The 18150-nt window shown below is 39.8% G+C and overlaps 1 protein-coding gene and 1 pseudogene across 1 annotated transcript; both read left to right on the top strand.

Annotated features, from left to right (window-relative positions):
* The first annotated feature begins 7390 nt into the window (after positions 1 to 7390).
* Positions 7391 to 8187, top strand: LOC111333449 (uncharacterized; annotated as a pseudogene).
* Positions 8188 to 9853: 1666 nt separating this feature from the next.
* On the top strand, positions 9854 to 13267 carry LOC148730867 (adenosine receptor A3-like). The gene has a single exon (XM_088761679.1). It carries the CDS (start codon positions 10209 to 10211, stop codon positions 11181 to 11183), a length of 975 nt encoding a protein of 324 aa, XP_088617805.1. The 5' UTR covers positions 9854 to 10208; the 3' UTR covers positions 11184 to 13267.
* Positions 13268 to 18150: the final 4883 nt, after the last annotated feature.

Here is an 18150-nt window from a genome sequence, read left to right as displayed (position 1 = left end):
CCTCTGGTATCCAGTGTGCGGTACAATCGACAACCGGAAATCGCAAATCAATGTTAAATTGGTCACGACAACTGGCATCGGTGATAATAAATTAAACGAAGAACCAATAAGTACAATCTTAAAATTTTTCTTCGTCCATTTAACTGGCCAGGTCCTTTTCTAAATCATAAAATAAACTAGATATGAAGAATTATTGAAATGGCTAAATTAATAAATAAAGAGGTTCTAATAATTTCAATTTTTAAACGATTCATTTCTTATCTGACAAAGACCAGACTCTGCAGAGTTGCGAAATGTGACCTACTCAAGAAACATACGTTTCATTGTTCGTCGAGAATTATTGCATTACTTCACGGTAGCTAATGACAGTCATGTTTCACGTCTAGTTTTGAGACGCTTACAGGATAAAATTTTAGAAAGAAGAATAACAACGGTTCAGGTCACGTTTCGCGAAAAAAGCCAGTCATTTCGCAATTTCCATGAAGAAAAGGCGCTTCAACGTTCACGGCGATATAACCAAATCACGTTTAAAACAAGCCACAGGGCCCTTCACGATCACGAAAAAACCCCATTTTCCCCTACAAAAATAAAAGTAATTGATTATTAGTAGTGGTACTATTAACATTATTAAATATGAGTTCTTAACCATTAATTGTTATGTATTATCCACACCCACGACTTTTATCCACACCCACACCCACACCCACACCCACACCCACGACCCACGACCATTAGTCAAACTCGATTGGTTTTAGTCTTAAATATTAAACAGTTTAATGCTAAAATGGCAAAGCTAGTGGCCTTTAGATAGATGTCTTACTTGAACAAGCTGAGCATCCAATACTTTATTGATCCTCTGTTCAATGACTGTAAATGCCCCATACTTAGCACTGTGACCTGGGCTGTCAGATCTACCATATCCAGAAAGAACAACACCACCTTCTAAATTTGATAATCTTTCTACCAATTTCTCCTGCTCTTCCTTCCACGTTTTTATGACAACAGGTATGAGGTAGTTCCTCTAATGTTTATGGTATGTCTGACGGCTAAGGCACTGTACCTCAGAATTTTCAGCATTCATAAAGTTTGGGAGATCATACTACCAGAGTAAAGAATGACAGCGGATAGCAACAGATTTCCAGCCGGTATGTTTTTTTTTATATACAGTTGACTTCTCCACACGCGCGCATAACTGCAGCTCAGAAATTTTTGGGTGACGTGGATTAGAGTGCCTACCAGATTAGATACCTCGGCTGTAGAGGGCTCAGTACACAGAGGGCAGAACTCAAAGAGTTGCATCAAGCAGGAGAAAAATGCGATGAACTTGCTTGCTTTCACTTTGTGGGTCTTCTGAACCTTTTTTACTGTGAGATGTCCTATGACAAAATGAAAAGTAAGTACGACTTTAAATAAAACTGAAAATAAGAAAAAAATAGGTGAAGTTTTCAAAAGAGGATGTCTTTCTACCTCGAAAGATTTTCTTCAGAGTTACTTGGTATTTTTTCCTCCTTCTCTACTTCTTCTTCCACCATGTCATGAGCAAGAATTAAATGTTTTGGAATATAGTCCATGTCTTTCTGATTATCGTCGCTGTGATCCCCAACACTCTTTACAGAACTACACAGAGGCGTAGAGCAGGTGGGTACAGGTGGTAAGTTTATGATCTCACATTCAACCTCGCTTCAAATTTGCTTCTTTTGGAAATTTATGCATTACATGCCCGGTTTTGTTTGAATTACTACAAAACTGGACGACAAAACGCTTTACCATTACGAAAAATTTGAATATATTCAAGAAAATTACAAGTAAAAAGTCGTGACGAGACCGGCAAACAACGGCTGCGAGGGAGACTTGCACGTATCAAACGCGATCGTAAAACGAAGCTTTTGACGTCAGTACAGGAACGTTTCACCCGTGACGTCACAGGAAAGAAGGTGCAATTCAAAATGGCGAATGTTTCGAGTTTGGAAAAGCTTTTTCCATGTGAAAATGGACTTTTGAGAAAAAACGAATTGCACTTTTGGTGTAATTGATATATTTGCTAAACAGCAATGTGAAAAGAAAATGTACGATTTTTGGGCTTACACGCCTTTTACCTACGCAAATGTCAATTTAATTGAATTAATAACTTCTAGAGCGCTTTTTTCATTCAATTGTTGTAGAGCGTTTTCAAGGCTCGATATTTCAAGCATTTTTAGGTTTAGCTTTTGTTTTATTAAGTCTCGCCTTTTCGCCCCTACGTGCTATTTTGATAAATCTATAGTTTTGATCATTTATTTTTAGTGTGTGCTTGAACTTGGCTCAGCACTTACCGTGCTAGACATTTTAATCCCTTGTTATGGTTGAAGATAACTAGTTTGCTAGGTGGTCATGTTTGAGTTGGTAAAACTGACCTTGAGTTTTACCCACACTGAACATCCTGTTTTGGAAGTTCCCACGGTTAGCTAACCCAAACATGTCTGTGATTTTTGTATTTAATACTGGAGCACTCCTTGTTGAAAGTAGTAGAAATAAGTAGTAGAAATAAGTAGTAGAAATAAGCAGTGGAACAAGGGAGAGAATAAAGAAGAAAATTACAGAGTCTCAGTACCTCTTGTTAATTTGCCAAGCGAGTGGTAAAACCCCTCAACAAATTTGGTGGAGGACCCGTCTTCAACAACACCGGTGGAGCACTCATTATCTACAAGTTGGTAAAGTACGCTTTTGGAATTCCTACAATTGTGAGTGGAACTTCGCTTTTATCAGCATGCTTTTCCGTTGCAAGCTAATTTGACTTTCTAAATCTGAGTGATAGCCGAGTTCTTTTATAATGATCTAGCTAGCGTAGAATGTAACAGTTTATTTAGTGTATAGATCAGTTAGCTTCTGATTTGATTATCGCTGTTGATGGTCAATTTCAAGGTTTGGATTTTCAATTTCGCGTCTGTAACGTTTTCTCTTTATTAGTACCGTTTTCGATTGCGTTCCTTTCATTTTTGGGAAATCTGGCTCATGTAGTATCTCTTAAATATTCATCCTGATTACTAGACAGCGAGCGCGAGCCCTGGCTGAAGAAGCTGTTCACCAGGAAAACTTAGCTGTAAGTTCGGGTTCGAATGAGTGGCCAGCCCCTCCTCCACCCGTTCAGCAATCTAGAGTACCATTCTTTCGTTCACTTTTTAAATCAGCTAATAGATCGCCGAGGGCTGACGAACAATCGAAGGCTTTTTGTGGAATTCCTACACCTAGTGAATGTTCTCTAGTTTCTTCTTGTACCGGTAGCCAAAGTTCTGACTCCGAAGAAGATCTTATTTATGAGAGCGTCAAGACCAGAGAAAATCTTTCCAATCGTGAAAATGTAAGCGAAGATTCTCTCGAAGCTCGTAATGACTCAGTTGTTAATAGTCGACATAATTCTTTAGACTCAAATCAGTTGTCTCTTGCACCAGCCTATGCAGAAATGGAAGACCAAGTTAGTCAGTTATGCCAAGCAGTCGAACGAATGCAAGCTTCGGTTAATTCACAAAATAGAAGCAGCGGTGTAAAATCGTCAGTTACATTTCCAATTTTTAGAGGTGACGAATCCGAAGACGCTCATGAATTTGTTAGGAATTATAAGAGGGCCGGTAGACTAAATGGTTGGGACGACGATAGTTTAGCATTAGGACTTCCTCTTTATTTAAAGGCCTACGCTAGCGCTTGGTTTAAAACTTTGCCAAGGGCCGACGAGATGTCTTTCGAAAAATTGTCTGAGGAATTAGTTACGCATTTTGCCTCCGGTGCTAGTGAGTGGCGCGTAAGACAGGCGCTAGGCCAGCGACGACAACTGGAAAAAGAATCGGTTGCAGATTATGCCTATAGCCTTCGAACACATTGTGCCAGAACTAATTTGCCCAATTCTGAATGGACACACTACTTTGTCCAGGGACTCATTCCCGAGATTCGCGAGTACGTTGTTTTGCAACAACCTGAAAATTTAGAATCGGCAGAAAACTTCGCTAAGCTAAAAGAGTCAGTATTGCAAGGATCGAGTAAACGCGCAGACTTTAACCCTAAGGAAGTATCAGCGCAAATTTTGGAAGAACTCTCAAAAGCAATCAACCCTAAGGATAAGTCAATTAGTGCTGTGGGTCCAGCTTCATTGGAATGGAGACTAGTTTGGGCACTTGTCCCCAAAGACTAATGGTGTCATTACCTTTATTTTCAACGGACACACTTTCTTATGTTCAGTGGGATCCCAACTCAGATGATTTTCCTACATTGAAGTTACATCATAAGTCATTGACCATCCCACCACCTATGAAGATTAATCATACAGTGATCGACAACTTCGATGAGTTGTTCCAACTTTATGATAGGCAGCTCAGTGGCACTTTGCAGAAGGCAGACAGTTTGATTGATCAGATAGAGGAAACTACTCAGTTCACTTACATCGAGTATATTACGTTCATTGCACTTGGTCTATCAGTGATGAATTTCATTGTATTCTGTATTCTTTGCCAGTGCATCTCCAGAATATCTGTGCGACACTCCATACCTGCCAGCCCACCTACCTTGCCAACAGCAGTTGCAGAGAGTCACCAACATAAAACCTGCACACATTGTTCAAAGCACAGAAGGATCAACCGTCTGAAAACAATATCCGCAGAAGAAAGTCGTACAACACACAAACCCGGAGAGAAAAGAAGTAAAGACTATCCAAGACAAGTCATTCAAGGAAATGAACTGAACTAAACTATTTCTATTTCGATAATGAATTATATAATAACTTTAACTTTAGTTCATTTTTCCCGAGTATTAGATGAATTAACTGCCATCCAGCTAGCGTCGGTTAGCGGGTTGTTCGCAACCTTCAAACATCGATGTGAGAGTCAGCCCCTGGAACAGGTCACTCCCGTATTCCATGTAGACCAATATTTTCCATGGCAAACATTTGATTTATTCTTAAGTTTCTTTTCTGGCCGAGGACGTGCCATTGATTGGGACACTGATGACCTAGTTGAATTTGTCAATATTAGTCATTACTTCATGGTTCATGAACAGTTCTTAACTCATGTCTTTCGGGCCCCCCTTTCTGATAATTTTTACCCCTTGTACGAAGAAAATTAGCTTTGTGCGGTAATGTTCACTTTGAAAATGAGGAATTACCTTTCAGTAGCCCGTAGCCTTTTAGTTCACGCGTCGCGCGAGTACGATGGGATTTTCGTTTTTGGCGATCTCTTGTTAGCAGATAGCATAGACCACTTTAGGCAGTTAGTTAACAACCGTTCGACTGGGTTGTGACCGAATTGATAGGTATCAATTGAATTAATTAATAAAGCAAAAAAAAAAAAAAAACAAACAAACAAAACAAAACAAAACAAACAGCAAAAAAATTTTAATTATTTTGTATTAGATAAGTTAACTTTTCCATGTAATATTTCCCTACCGTCCGCATCGAGGACGATGCTTAATTTAGGCGGGGAGGAATGTTGTAGAGCGTTTTCAAGGCTCGATATTTCAAGCATTTTTAGGTTTAGCTTTTGTTTTATTAAGTCTCGCCTTTTCGCCCCTACGTGCTATTTTGATAAATCTATAGTTTTGATCATTTATTTTTAGTGTGTGCTTGAACTTGGCTCAGCACTTACCGTGCTAGACATTTTAATCCCTTGTTATGGTTGAAGATAACTAGTTTGCTAGGTGGTCATGTTTGAGTTGGTAAAACTGACCTTGAGTTTTACCCACACTGAACATCCTGTTTTGGAAGTTCCCACGGTTAGCTAACCCAAACATGTCTGTGATTTTTGTATTTAATACTGGAGCACTCCTTGCTGAAAGTAGTAGAAATAAGTAGTAGAAATAAGTAGTAGAAATAAGTAGTAGAAATAAGTAGTAGAAATAAGCAGTGGAACAAGAGAGAGAATAAAGAAGAAAATTACAGGGTCTCAGTACCTCTTGTTAATTTGCCAAGCGAGTGGTAAAACCCCTCAACACAATGATCAACAGCGCTTAACAACTTAGAATACTACAGTAAATTGAAATTTATAAAACTAATGGAAAATGATTGAATATCACGTAATTCAGCTGGCAGAGCGTTCCATAAGAACGGGGCAGCAGTAGAGAATGATCTGTCCCCCAATGTGGCAAGCATTTTCCCTTACTGGGTAAAGGCCTTAGATGGTTTTCAAATTCTTTTTCAAACACGATCAGCCATCGAGGAAATGAGAGATTGGGGAGAGTGAAACGAACAATTTCAAACGATACTAATTTACGAACACCTGTGCATGCGTCAAATTTCAGCACTTAATGGTCATTTGATATCATGCTTATTGACTGAATTCCGCTTTAGAAAGCTCTTTCTTTTCTCACTGACTCACGTGTAACTAAATTTATCTTTGAACCCTGTCATTTACTGCTGGAAGATTGAACAAATTCTACACGCTATCATGGATGTATTGCGGAACGTGTCTTGGAGAAGAAATCAGCCATCTCAGAGATGATTAGTTAGAAGACATGGTATTGAGAACAAGATTCTCAGGACTGGCCAAAAAAAATATAAATGTAAGGAATGAGTTAAGGGAATAAACTTGCAGGTCTTTCGTTGGAAGTTTAAAAGTTAAATGATCCGAGAGCGGAAGGAAGAAAAGCAACCAGGAGCTAGTATTTAAGAGGGAAGTAAAATTGGAACCAAAAGGTCGAGACAGCAGAAAGCAAATCGTTATCTTCAAGAAGAGTACGACAAATTTTTAATTTCGAAGACATGTTTCGATGTTACGAACATCATCGTCAGTTACAGAATATTTGAAAAACCGTTAGGGCTAGTTTGACCATGTAACGGTTTTTCAAATATTCTGTAACTGACGATGATGTTCGTAACATCGAAACATGTCTTCGAAATTAAAAAATGTCGTACTCTTCTTGAAGTAAAATTGATGTTAATCATTGGCCATTCAGCGGATTAAAAAAAATGGATTAATCTATATTTTCTTAAAAACTAAAGAAACAGCAAAAATCATTTAATTTTCCTTTATTTTTTTTGGAAGGAAAAACTTGGCTTTAGATTCGGTTAATGATTAGCCCATAGTTAATTGCAGGTGGTTCTACATAATACCTGACCAGAGATTTTGAATACTTAAAGTGCACCTGACCCCAAATTTTTTTTTCACTTAAAAAATCTTCATGCTTTGGTGAGTATTTCTTCGAAAAAACTGTTGGATTTGGTTAGATCCTCAATTTTTTATGGCCCGTTTAAGTCGAGATCCGAATGGACCACAACCGCGTAAATGGGGATCTGGGCAGAATAGACTTGTGACGTCACTTCGAGAGGACGCTCAAGGAATTCTCAGCCAGTCGTCGATCTGCGAAAGCCTTTCTAGCACGAGATTCATTCTATTTGGTCTTCGTAGCCTGTGAAATTCAAGTGAAAATGACAATGTCTTCCGAATCATCGGACCTTGAGACGAGCCTCGATTCAGACGACTCGGAAACTAATTTTATCGCTGGATACGAACTTTAAAACGAAGGGTAGTCATTCCGCGTTTCCCCATTATCACCAGAAACCTCAAGCGATTCACGCGATGACCATGCTGCTAATACTGACGAGCCACTGCCTGAGGCAGAATGGATAGAAAAATACTAAGAAGAAATGAAGGCTAACGCAGACTGAGCTCGAACGAAGCCCTGAGGACCAGTCACGGGGCAATGTAGAACTGAAGGAATGGTGAGATTCGCGGGTTTCTCTCTTATATACATAGTCGCGTGAGCCTTAGTTATGCATTACATGTGTTGGCACGATTGCTTCTGGCGCTATTGTGTATGTATTTCTTGGATGATTTTTCTGCTAACATAAATTTTCTGAACTTTAGGTGCAAGCGTGGAAATTGCAACGTCGCTTTGTTACAAAACATCAGTGAGTGTTATTGTTGTTGTGAACTGGAAGGCTGCGAAGAATCGATCAAGAGTAACTTTGTCATACAAGATCTTGCCCCCGATGTTAACCTGACCTGTGTCACTGAACGCCCAGGATTTCATCCCGTTTGTCTTCAGAAGTGGAGTCTGAGATTAGCTGCGGACAAGTTCAAAACCAAAGGGAAGGAAAGGTATCGGCAGACGGGAAGCGAAGAAAGGTTAACAATATTTACTGCTGGTTGGTGTGATTCCTATTCGAGTTTACCAAAACATATCGCACCTGGATTTTCAAGCTTTGAAGTTCGAAATAGTCTCGTTTGAAAACTGACGCATGAAAAATATCCCGATGTTTGAAAAGTGACTTTTGTCGTCTGTCGATTGACTTTGTTGAGAGTCTACGGGAAACCATCACCGTTCTTTTGCTTCGATTACTCAGGGGTTGTTCGTCCTCTGCTACATGTACTTCATTATGAACTGTCGAGAAAGCGGCTTTTCCGAAGTTGTCTCGCTCTAAATACGGATTTGATAGAGTTTTTTGGTCCTTCAACAACGTGTAGTTTCGAACAACATCATCTGGCTTGAAATGCCTCGAGCATATCACAGAACTCTTCGATGGCTCCCATTTAGCACGTTTCAGTGTCATAAAATCTATCCATCTCTTCCTTCGTTTCCTCGCCTCTGGACGCTCATCGCCGTAAAACGGTATCGTATGGAGCGCTATTCCATTCTCCAAGCTTCTGACGTTACAACAACCCCCAACAACACATCTGTGCGGCATATTTGCGACCAATATCGATCTTACCTTCCAAACATAACCCGTGAACTGTCCAAAATGGCGCGAAATACAGATTGTTGGGTTCTGGAAGTGACGTCACATTAGTCGCCAGACTCTTGATACTTGAAAAGCGGTCGTGAGCCAAAATGGCTGTGATTTTAATGCGATTTTTTACGTACTTGAACGGGCCACAAAACTTCAAGGATTTGACCAAATCCAAAAATTTTGTCGAAGAGATACTCACCAAAGTATGAAGACTTTTTTAAACGAAAAAAAAAAAAATTAGGGGTCAGGTGCACTTTAAAGTTAAGCATGTTTTTCCTTTTTATCTCCTTCCGCTTAGGCGGAAAGGAAAGATAGGGTTGTGAATTAATTTGAAACTTTTTTCCAATTTCTAGACAAAGGAATCACAATAGTCGAGTCTTGATAACACAAGTAATTCTGCAAGTCTCTTTCTTAGGTTGAAGTCTGTAAAGTGTTTCAACTTACGAAGTGTACGTAACACTCCATAAGAGGCATTTGACACATCCTTGACATGATCATTCCACTTAAAATTCTCTTGAAGTTTTACTCCCAGTAACTTTGTTTCACTCACTCATTCCAACTGGCGATTCGAGATTTCCAATTAGGTCTTTTATGAAAAGTGCTTAAAGGTCTATTATGGAAATTCAGCGACAGCTTAAATTTTGGGAATATCAATAATGATTACATGGCAATTTAAAAATTCGTTTTAAAATCTTGGCGAATATTTCTTACGGCGTCTATTTCTCCTGGCTTTCAGGGGAAACAGACTGGGATTCAATCGTCGCCAACAGAGTATAAAGGGAGATTATCAAATTCAAGGAGAGAGGGGGTGAAAAAATATCATAGAGTCTTATGGAGGAAACATGATTATGTAAATTTTATCATGATTCAACCAAATCCTCCGAGCTGAGACACACTCGACACGCTATTATAAACATATTGCAAAAGATGCTGGGAGCAGAGATTGGCCCTTTCGGATGAGCCAAAAGCAGTCTTGGAATAAAAATCAGCCATCTCGCGTAATTTACGACTGCATTATTCTTCAATTTTCTCTCATTCTAAGAACTCATGCCACAAGAATAGGATTCCTTTTTTTGACGTTCTTCACTTTTGAAGGGAAAGATAACATTTTAGGTAGAAAGTGGAATCAGTTAGAGAATCACTGCCCGTAATAAGTAGACGTTTTACAGCTTAAGAATCGCTACACGTTCTTTGATCTGGAAAAGAGGTTCCTATCTGTTAAAGGCGAGTTAATATCATGAAAAAGTTGTTTTGCAATTATCTTGACCGCCTCCATCTGTTAATATGTCTGACGTAAGTTCTTTCTTTGTCATTGGTTATCGGCTTACATCATAAGAACCCACACCATCAGAAGGCCATTCCTTTTGTTGAAGACTACAGCTTTTGGGAGGAAAGCAACATTCTAGGCAGAAAGTGGAATCAGGCAAGGAATCGCTGCCCAAAATAAGGAAAATTGTCCCGCGGTCTAAAGAGTAGTTAGATACTCTTGACGTTCCTATTCATTTACAAGTGGGTTGATATCATGAATGAATTGTTTTGTAACGAGTCCTCGCAATTTTTCTCCATAGACGCCGAACTTAAAGATTTTCGTTCGACTTTGATCGCCAACTGTGTTGTCAACAGTTTTTTTACTTACACCACTATCATGTTAAATATCGTGACGATCTATGCCATACGCAAAACTTCGACAGTGCCACAAACTTTGAAAACTCTGCTGCTGAGTCTTGCCTGCTCTGATGTTGCGGTTGGTTTGTTTACTCAACCGATATACACTCTCTCTCTTGTCAAGTGGCTACAACCAGACAATCCAAGCTGTAATACTTACCGGTTGCTGAGGATTTCAAGTTACTTTTTTTCAGCTGCTTCGTTCTCTGGTGTTGTGGCTGTAAGTGTAGACAGGTTTTTAGCTGTTCATCTTCATCTCAGATACCAAGAGCTTGTAACTCATAAGCGTGTTGTTATTGTGGTGATCAGCATGTGGGTATGCAGTGCATTTGTTTCTTCGATGATATTGTGGGAGTTGCGCAGTACTCAGGATCTCATTCTTTTAGTTTGGGTAGCTTTTGGTTTCATTCTGACATTTGTGATGTACATCAGGATATATTTAACTGTCCGAAGACACAAGAATCAGATTCAGTCCATGCAAATTCGAGAGGAAGCTCAATCTGATGAGATGAAACATTTCGCTGTCCTTATTAAATCGACGGTTAACATATTCTATGTATATCTTTTGTTTTTATGTTGTAATTTGCCTTTTGTTATTTGCCGTGGTGTTATTCGAATCTATGGCTCGACTTATGCTTTCAGAAAATTGAATCTTTTCTCATGGACTTCTGTGTACCTTAGTTCATCTTTAAACCCTGTCATTTACTGTTGGAAGATGAGACACATTCGATACGTCATCATAAATATACTGCGAAAGATGTCTTGGAGCAGCAAGCGGCCATTTCGGATAGACTACAATCGATCATCAAGTGTCGTCCATGTTGATAACTGATCTACTCTGTGTGACTTACAAGGAGCGAGCGCGGTTTGTTGATGACAAATGAAATAGGAACAAACAAAATTGAACCAAAGAGAAAGGAAAATTGATGCTGATTATCGGCTATTGAGTGGATTGAAAATGATAATATATTGTTTGATATACTCGAAAACCAAACAGACAGCGAAAAGCATTGCATTTGCCTTTACAATTTTAACTTAGTCGAGGCAGAACTCTGCTATGAAAACGAAAACTGAGGTTGCTTTTGAGTTAGTGATTAGCCCGCAGATGTTTGTATGCGATTCTACAAAATACCTAACCAAGAAGTTTTGAGAACTTGAAATAAAGGACATTTTCTTATCTCCTTTCGCTTAGACGCAAATGACAGATAGGTTTTTGAATTATTTTAACATTTCTTTTCAATTTCTAGACAAAATGATGAGTCAGAGATGTGCGATAAAGAAAAAATTGGGCTGTAATAAAAGGTGTTTAAAATTTTATTTTGACAGACAATCGACAGCTTAAATTTCGGGCATATCTATGATGATTACATACGTTGCCATTTCAACTGCAAAATCTTGCCTCGATTCCTCCATTCGCGTACGCGCTCTGACGAAGGGCTAACGCTCGAAACGTCAGCTTTGAAACTCATTACGGTGGCCATTACATTATCAACTCAGTTGATAAAACCAAAATTATCTTGTTATTACTCCCCCACCGACGCTACACCAAAGTTTGTTTAGAAACTCATTCCCTTTATTCATAAACTAAACATTGTTTACTATTCAGAATGAATTATGATTTGAAGGTTTTTGCATGTTTTATTACTATTCCAATAAACATAGCTAGCTGTCACTCTGGAATAAACGAAAAAAAATAAAGTAAGCTTAGTATTTTTTCTTTCTCAATAACCCTCATGTTTTCTAACTCATCTTTAAACCCTGTTTTTACTGCTGAAAGATGAGACACACTCGACACGCTGACTCACTTAGGAACATATCACGGAGGGGAAATTAGCCATCTCGCGTAATTTACAGTCAGTATTCAAGTATCGTCCATGTTAATAACTGAATACCTCTGAGTGACTAAAAAACGAGACATAGAGAAAATTGTCGATTACAAAATACAATTGAACATCTTCACCGCCATCATCTGTTGATACGCCTGACGTAAGTTCTTTCTTTGTCATTGGTTATCATAACCTAGTGATATAGGTTCTTAGGTTGTAAGCCGGCGGCTCACAACCTAAGAACCCATAGCACTATAAGACCATTATTTTTTTTGAACACTATCACGTTGTGGGGAAAGGCACTTTTAGGCTGGAAGTAGAATTAGTTACGAAGAAATTGTCCTGTGTGGTGAAGAATCGCAAGACATTCTTGACGTTCCTTGTGAGTTAAATATCATGAGTGAATTACTTTGTGACAAGTTATCGCGATTTCTCCCCATATACGCCGAACTTGCAGATCTTCGCTCTACTTTTATCGCCAAGTGTGCATTGAACAATTTCCTAACTTAGATCGCCATCATGTTGAACACTGTGACAATCTACGCCATTTACAAAACTTCAACAAGGACAATAACTTAACAAACTCTGCTGCGGAGTCTTGCCTGCTCTGATGTTGCTTTCAGTCTGTAAATTCAACCATTATACAGGTTTTTTTTTAATAATATTTTATTTTTATGAGATGGCTTCAGTTAAAGGATCCTGGCTGTAACACTTACCGAGCGCTGAGTATTTCAGGTAGTTTATTTCTAGCTGCCTCGTACAGCGGTGTTGTGGCTGTAAGTGTAGACAGGTTCTTGGCACTTCATTTTCATCTCAGATATCGAGAGCTTCTAACTCACAAACGTGTTTTTCTTTTGATGATCGGTATTTGGGTGTATAGTGCATTTGTTTCTTTGATGAGATTGTGGGGGTTAGTCAGTACTTGGACTCTTATTTTTGTTTCTGCAGCTTTCTGTGTAATTCTCGCATTTGTGGTCTACATCAGGATATATTTAATTGTCCGACGGCACAAGATTCAGATGCAGTCCGTGCAAATACAAAACGGGTCTCAGTCTGATGAAATAAAAAAAACTTTGCCGTCTTCATTAGATCCATGACTTGGTATATTCTACGTATATCTCGTGTTTATAGTTTTTTGTTTGCCTGTTTTGATTTGCATTTCCGTTAATGGCATTTATGACTCGAGCGTCGTTTTAAAGAAACTTTTTCTCTCCTTACAGACTCTTGCGTATCTCAATTAATTTTTAAACCCTGTCATTTACTGTTGGAAGATGAGAAACATTCGACACTATCATGAACGTACTGCTGAACGTATCTTGGTGATTAAATCAGCTATTTCGGATAAACTACAATCGATCAGCGAGTGTCGTCTATATTGAAAACTGATGGACTCTGTGTGAAATTGTAATTATGGATGCAAATGAAAGTAGACGTAGACACGATATTACTCAAGATGTTCTTCGCCCCTTAGAATAGGGATTGAAAACAAATAAGGGTAGTCGTGGAACTGAGCTTTGTATAGGGGTTTCTTTTATCCCTTGTAAGTTTTTCCGATGACTCAGAACTGTTTTGCAAAATCTCTGAAAACTAGCACTGACGACTGAATGACTTGCCAGTTTAAAATACAACAGAAGAAAACCTGTCTCATCCATTATTCTGCCTCAATAGCTCAATTTCGTGTTGAACTACGCCGTAAGAGGGGGGAAATACGAATTTCTTCCTCTTAATAAACAGTAAACTCCTTTACCCCTCTTTAAGTGAAATTTGAAGAAAATTTTAAGCGAGCAGGTAATGAGAATGACAAAGATAATCAAGATTAGGGAACATGGTATAAAAAGCGAGATTTTCAAATAAATAAAGGTAAGAAATGAGTGAAGGGAACATACTTCCATGTCTTTCATTTGAAGATGAAAAAGTTAAATGGTCCTACGACTAAATGAGGAGCGTCACAGCAAGAGCGTCACGTTTCGTCCTCAGAAAGAAAAATAAACAGAAGGCGGTATTTAAGAGGTTAAAGAAAATTGATGGTAATAATTTCTATCGAGTGGATTAAAAAAATAAGGATGCTCGATACGGTTGAAAATTGAATGAAATAGGGAAAAACCTTTCGTTTTCCTTTACACTTTTGACAGAAAAACTAGGTCGAAAGAGAAAACTGAACATGAAAACGAAAACAGAGGCGGCCTTAGAGTTATTGATTACCTCGCACGAGTTTGCAGGTGGTTGTAGATAATACCTGAGCGGGAAGTTCTGAGAAATTAAAATCAAGCACCTTTTTCCTGGTTGTCTCCTTTCGCTTAGTTGAATAATTCATTTCCATTTCTAAGCGGAAAAAGTGGGTCAATAATTGGAAAAGTGTCAGAATATTAGTCTCTATGAAAAGTGCTAAAAAGTATATTTTGACATACAATCGACAGCCTAAAATTCATGTATATCTATTATGATTACGTGGCGATTTGAAGATTCATTTCAAAATCTCCCAGAGTATTTGTAACAGAGTAGATTTCTCCTGGCTTTCAGGGATAACGGGGAGGGGATCATTCGTCGCCTGTAGAGTATAAAAGGAGGGTGGGATAATTAAAAACTGACTGATCAATAATTAGGGAGGAGATCATAAAAATATTTCAGAGTATCACGGTGGATAATGTAAGTTTTATCTTGACATAACCAGAATCCTTCGGCCCTCTCCCCCCTTCTTTTTTTGCAGACGTGAAATAGAAACCAGTCCTGTAGAAAGATAATGGCCTGCTTGTAGGCGGTAGTTTGTGTTTGCCGCTCTGTGACGAGGGGCTACCGCTCGAAACGTCAGTTTTTAGGAGTTTGTTTTAGAATTATTGTACTGAGCGAGAATTTAAACGAGTTCAAGAAACTTACTTCTACTCGTGTTGAAGCGAACGGAGGTAACCAAGGAAAAAAGTTTAATCGTTTCCGATTGATACCCAAATTGCTTATGTTCCTTCATTTCATTGTTGATTTTAGTCTAAGTGAAACCTGCGTTTAATAGGGATTGTAAAAGAATCGAAATAGGAGAAAGGAAAACGTTATTGACACTTTTTTACTTCTGAGATGCAATAAAAATCCAGACGTAGCTCTTCACAAGAGGATGACAACACTGGTGGCTTTTATTGGACGTCAAGATATTAGACCAGAGATCTCTGCAGATGGCTCAGACGTGTGCTAAGGGGGAAAATTTTCACAATTCAATTGATTTTCGTGTTAAACAGTTTACCCCAATTTTAAAGAAGTATGAAAGGAATACATGTGTTGTACAACACAAGAAGCTGTTATGTTAAACACGGTTTAAAATGATTAACTTCATAGAGGGGGCTTAATCGATGTGTGTTGACTTCAAATTTAGCACATTGAACAGAATAATTACAAGTTAATGAATAGTTAAAATCTACGGAAAATTCATACAGTTTCTCGTGTCTCTGTTTCTGTTTCTCTGATTACCATTTTAAGCATATTTCGCTGGTGTGAATGAGATATAAGATATACTCAGAAAATTAAGCCTTGTGAGAAAATTGTCGAAACTCATTTTGACAGTTGCCATGACATTTAACTTCGACTGTGATTAAGCATGTAAAGTACAATTGAATTTCCTGACTGCCTCCGTCTGTTGATATGCCCGACGTAAGTTCTTTATTTGTCATCGGCTTATATCATATTGTAACTGGCTTACATCTGAAGAACCCATATCATAATCAGTGTATACCTTTTGTTGAGCTTCATCACTTTTCCGAAAAAAAGAACATTTTATGCAGAATCACTGCCAACACATAATTTTTTAAGTGCAGATTTTCTGAAGTAAAGAAAATTTGCTAAAAACCAATATCAAAGAGACGCTTCTTTGCCACTTCAGTATATGCTGGGTAACATGTACTCTACAATGTATCTTTTTGACTAGGACACTATTTAAGAAAAAAAGTTTAATAGTCTATAAAAACCACTCCACAGTTGAATTGATTACAACAGCTTTTACGACAAAGAAATAATTTCTTTTGAGAACTATTTACTGAAATTTATACATACGTGCCTTAGATATACCAAGTAGGATATGGCATATCTGACAGCGAGGGTCTATGGAGGGTCTATGGAGGGTCTATGTCTAGATCGATTATAGCTGAACATCTTACATTAAACCATGTTAATGGAAGGTCTATGGAAATTTCCATGCACATGTTTAGATCAATTAAAGCTGAACATCTAACATTATACCATGTTAATGGAAGGTCAGATCTATGGAAATTTCCATGCACATGTCTAGATCGATTATCGCTGAACGTCTTACATTTTACCATGTTAGTAGAAGGTCTATGGGTTTCGAAGGCTGTCACAGCCGGGAAGTGGGCTGTGGGGGTGGGCTTCCACAGCCTATCGAAGTGCTTCCCACGGCGTGCGTCTCAAATAGCCTCTGACAGTCATAGTCCAACTCCTGGCCTCCACGCGGCGAAACTGGCACTAATGACAGGAGAAGGGGAGAAGGCGAGTCCCTGGCGCCTCATAACCAGTTGCCCAGGGTAGATGAGGCTCTTTAGCCGCGGTGAGGGCAACCCATCTAGGGGAGGGAAAACCCTGATTTCAAACCTCCGCTGCATTGAGGCTATACCTGATCGTAGGAAAGGCTTCAGGAGTAAACCTCGAGGTTAAATCCGGAGTGGAGCCCCTAAGGCGAAAGGCAGATGCACAGCACTACCTTCCGGCAGCTCCTGCGGTGAAACTGGCTCCAAATTGTAAAGGTTCATCCTTTCCCTTGGACTCAGCCAGCGGAACCGAGAGGGGGACACTGAAGTGTGGGCAACCCAGCGTCTCCATATTAACCTGCCCAGGCCTTCAGTGCAGACTAGAGAGGTCACTCCAGCGGTTTTGCAAGATTCCGGCACAACACGGGATGAGGCAGTTCACCGGTTCTAAGCTTCTGACCGATTGGCGTAGGTTGAAGCGCCAGGGACCTCATCCGACGGTGGGAGAAGACCTCGTAGCTTCATCGGGTAACTACCGCCTGGATCAAGCTGGGCAGCCCCCAGCCAGTAAGGTGCTGCCCCGCCATGGCTCGCCTGCTCTACTGGGTGTGTAGGGCTTAGGGGACCTCCCCGACAAGCGAGTCACAACTTTGCACCAGGCAGTCACAAAAAGAAAACATTAACGAAGACTTCAGCTCTTCGTATCGGAAGCTGGAACGTTCGCACTATGTGCCCTGGTCTCTCTGCTGATCTTTAACAGATAGACGACTCCCGCAAGACCGCCATCATCAATAAGGAACTGACACGGCTTAACATCGACGTTTCCTGTCTCCAGGAGACTCGGCTGGCCACCAGCGGCTCTCTTAGAGAATTAGACTACACCTTCTTTTGGCAAGGCTTGTCCCAGGACGAGCCAAGGCAGCATAGAGTAGGTTTTACTGTGAGGAACTCGCTGCTCGCCACCACAGAAACGCCGACTTGAGGCAGCGAAAGAATCCTAGTCCTCCGCATGAAGACATCTACAGGGTTTGTCAACTTCCTGTCTGTTTACGCCCCGACCCTCAAATCCAGCACAGAGGCCAAAGATCAGTTTTACGAAGCCATGGAGGAAACAGTGTCCCAAATACCCCGCTCCGAAAGCGTATACCTGCTAGGTGACTTCAACACACGCGTTGGATCCGACTGGCAAGCATAGCCTGCCTGTCTCAGCCATTTCGGTGTTGGCAAGTTAAACGAGAATGGGCAGAGACTGTTGGAACTCTGCTGCCACCATGGCCTCTGCATTATCAACAGCTACTTCAAGTACAACGAGCTGCACAAAGTGTCTTGGAGACATCCCCGGTCCCGCACTGGCACCAGCTTGACCTTGTCATTACCAGGAGAGCAGACCTCAACAGCGTCCTCCACATGCGAAGCTACCACAGCACAGACTGTGACACAGATCACTCCCTTGTTGGCAGCAAGATCAGGCTGAAGCCCTGTAAGATCCATCACGCCAAGACAGAGGGTC

Source organism: Stylophora pistillata, chromosome 5 (assembly GCF_964205215.1).
Source record: "Stylophora pistillata chromosome 5, jaStyPist1.2, whole genome shotgun sequence".
NCBI classification, from domain to species: domain Eukaryota; kingdom Metazoa; phylum Cnidaria; class Anthozoa; order Scleractinia; family Pocilloporidae; genus Stylophora; species Stylophora pistillata.
This window is presented reverse-complemented; position numbering and strand designations above follow the sequence as displayed.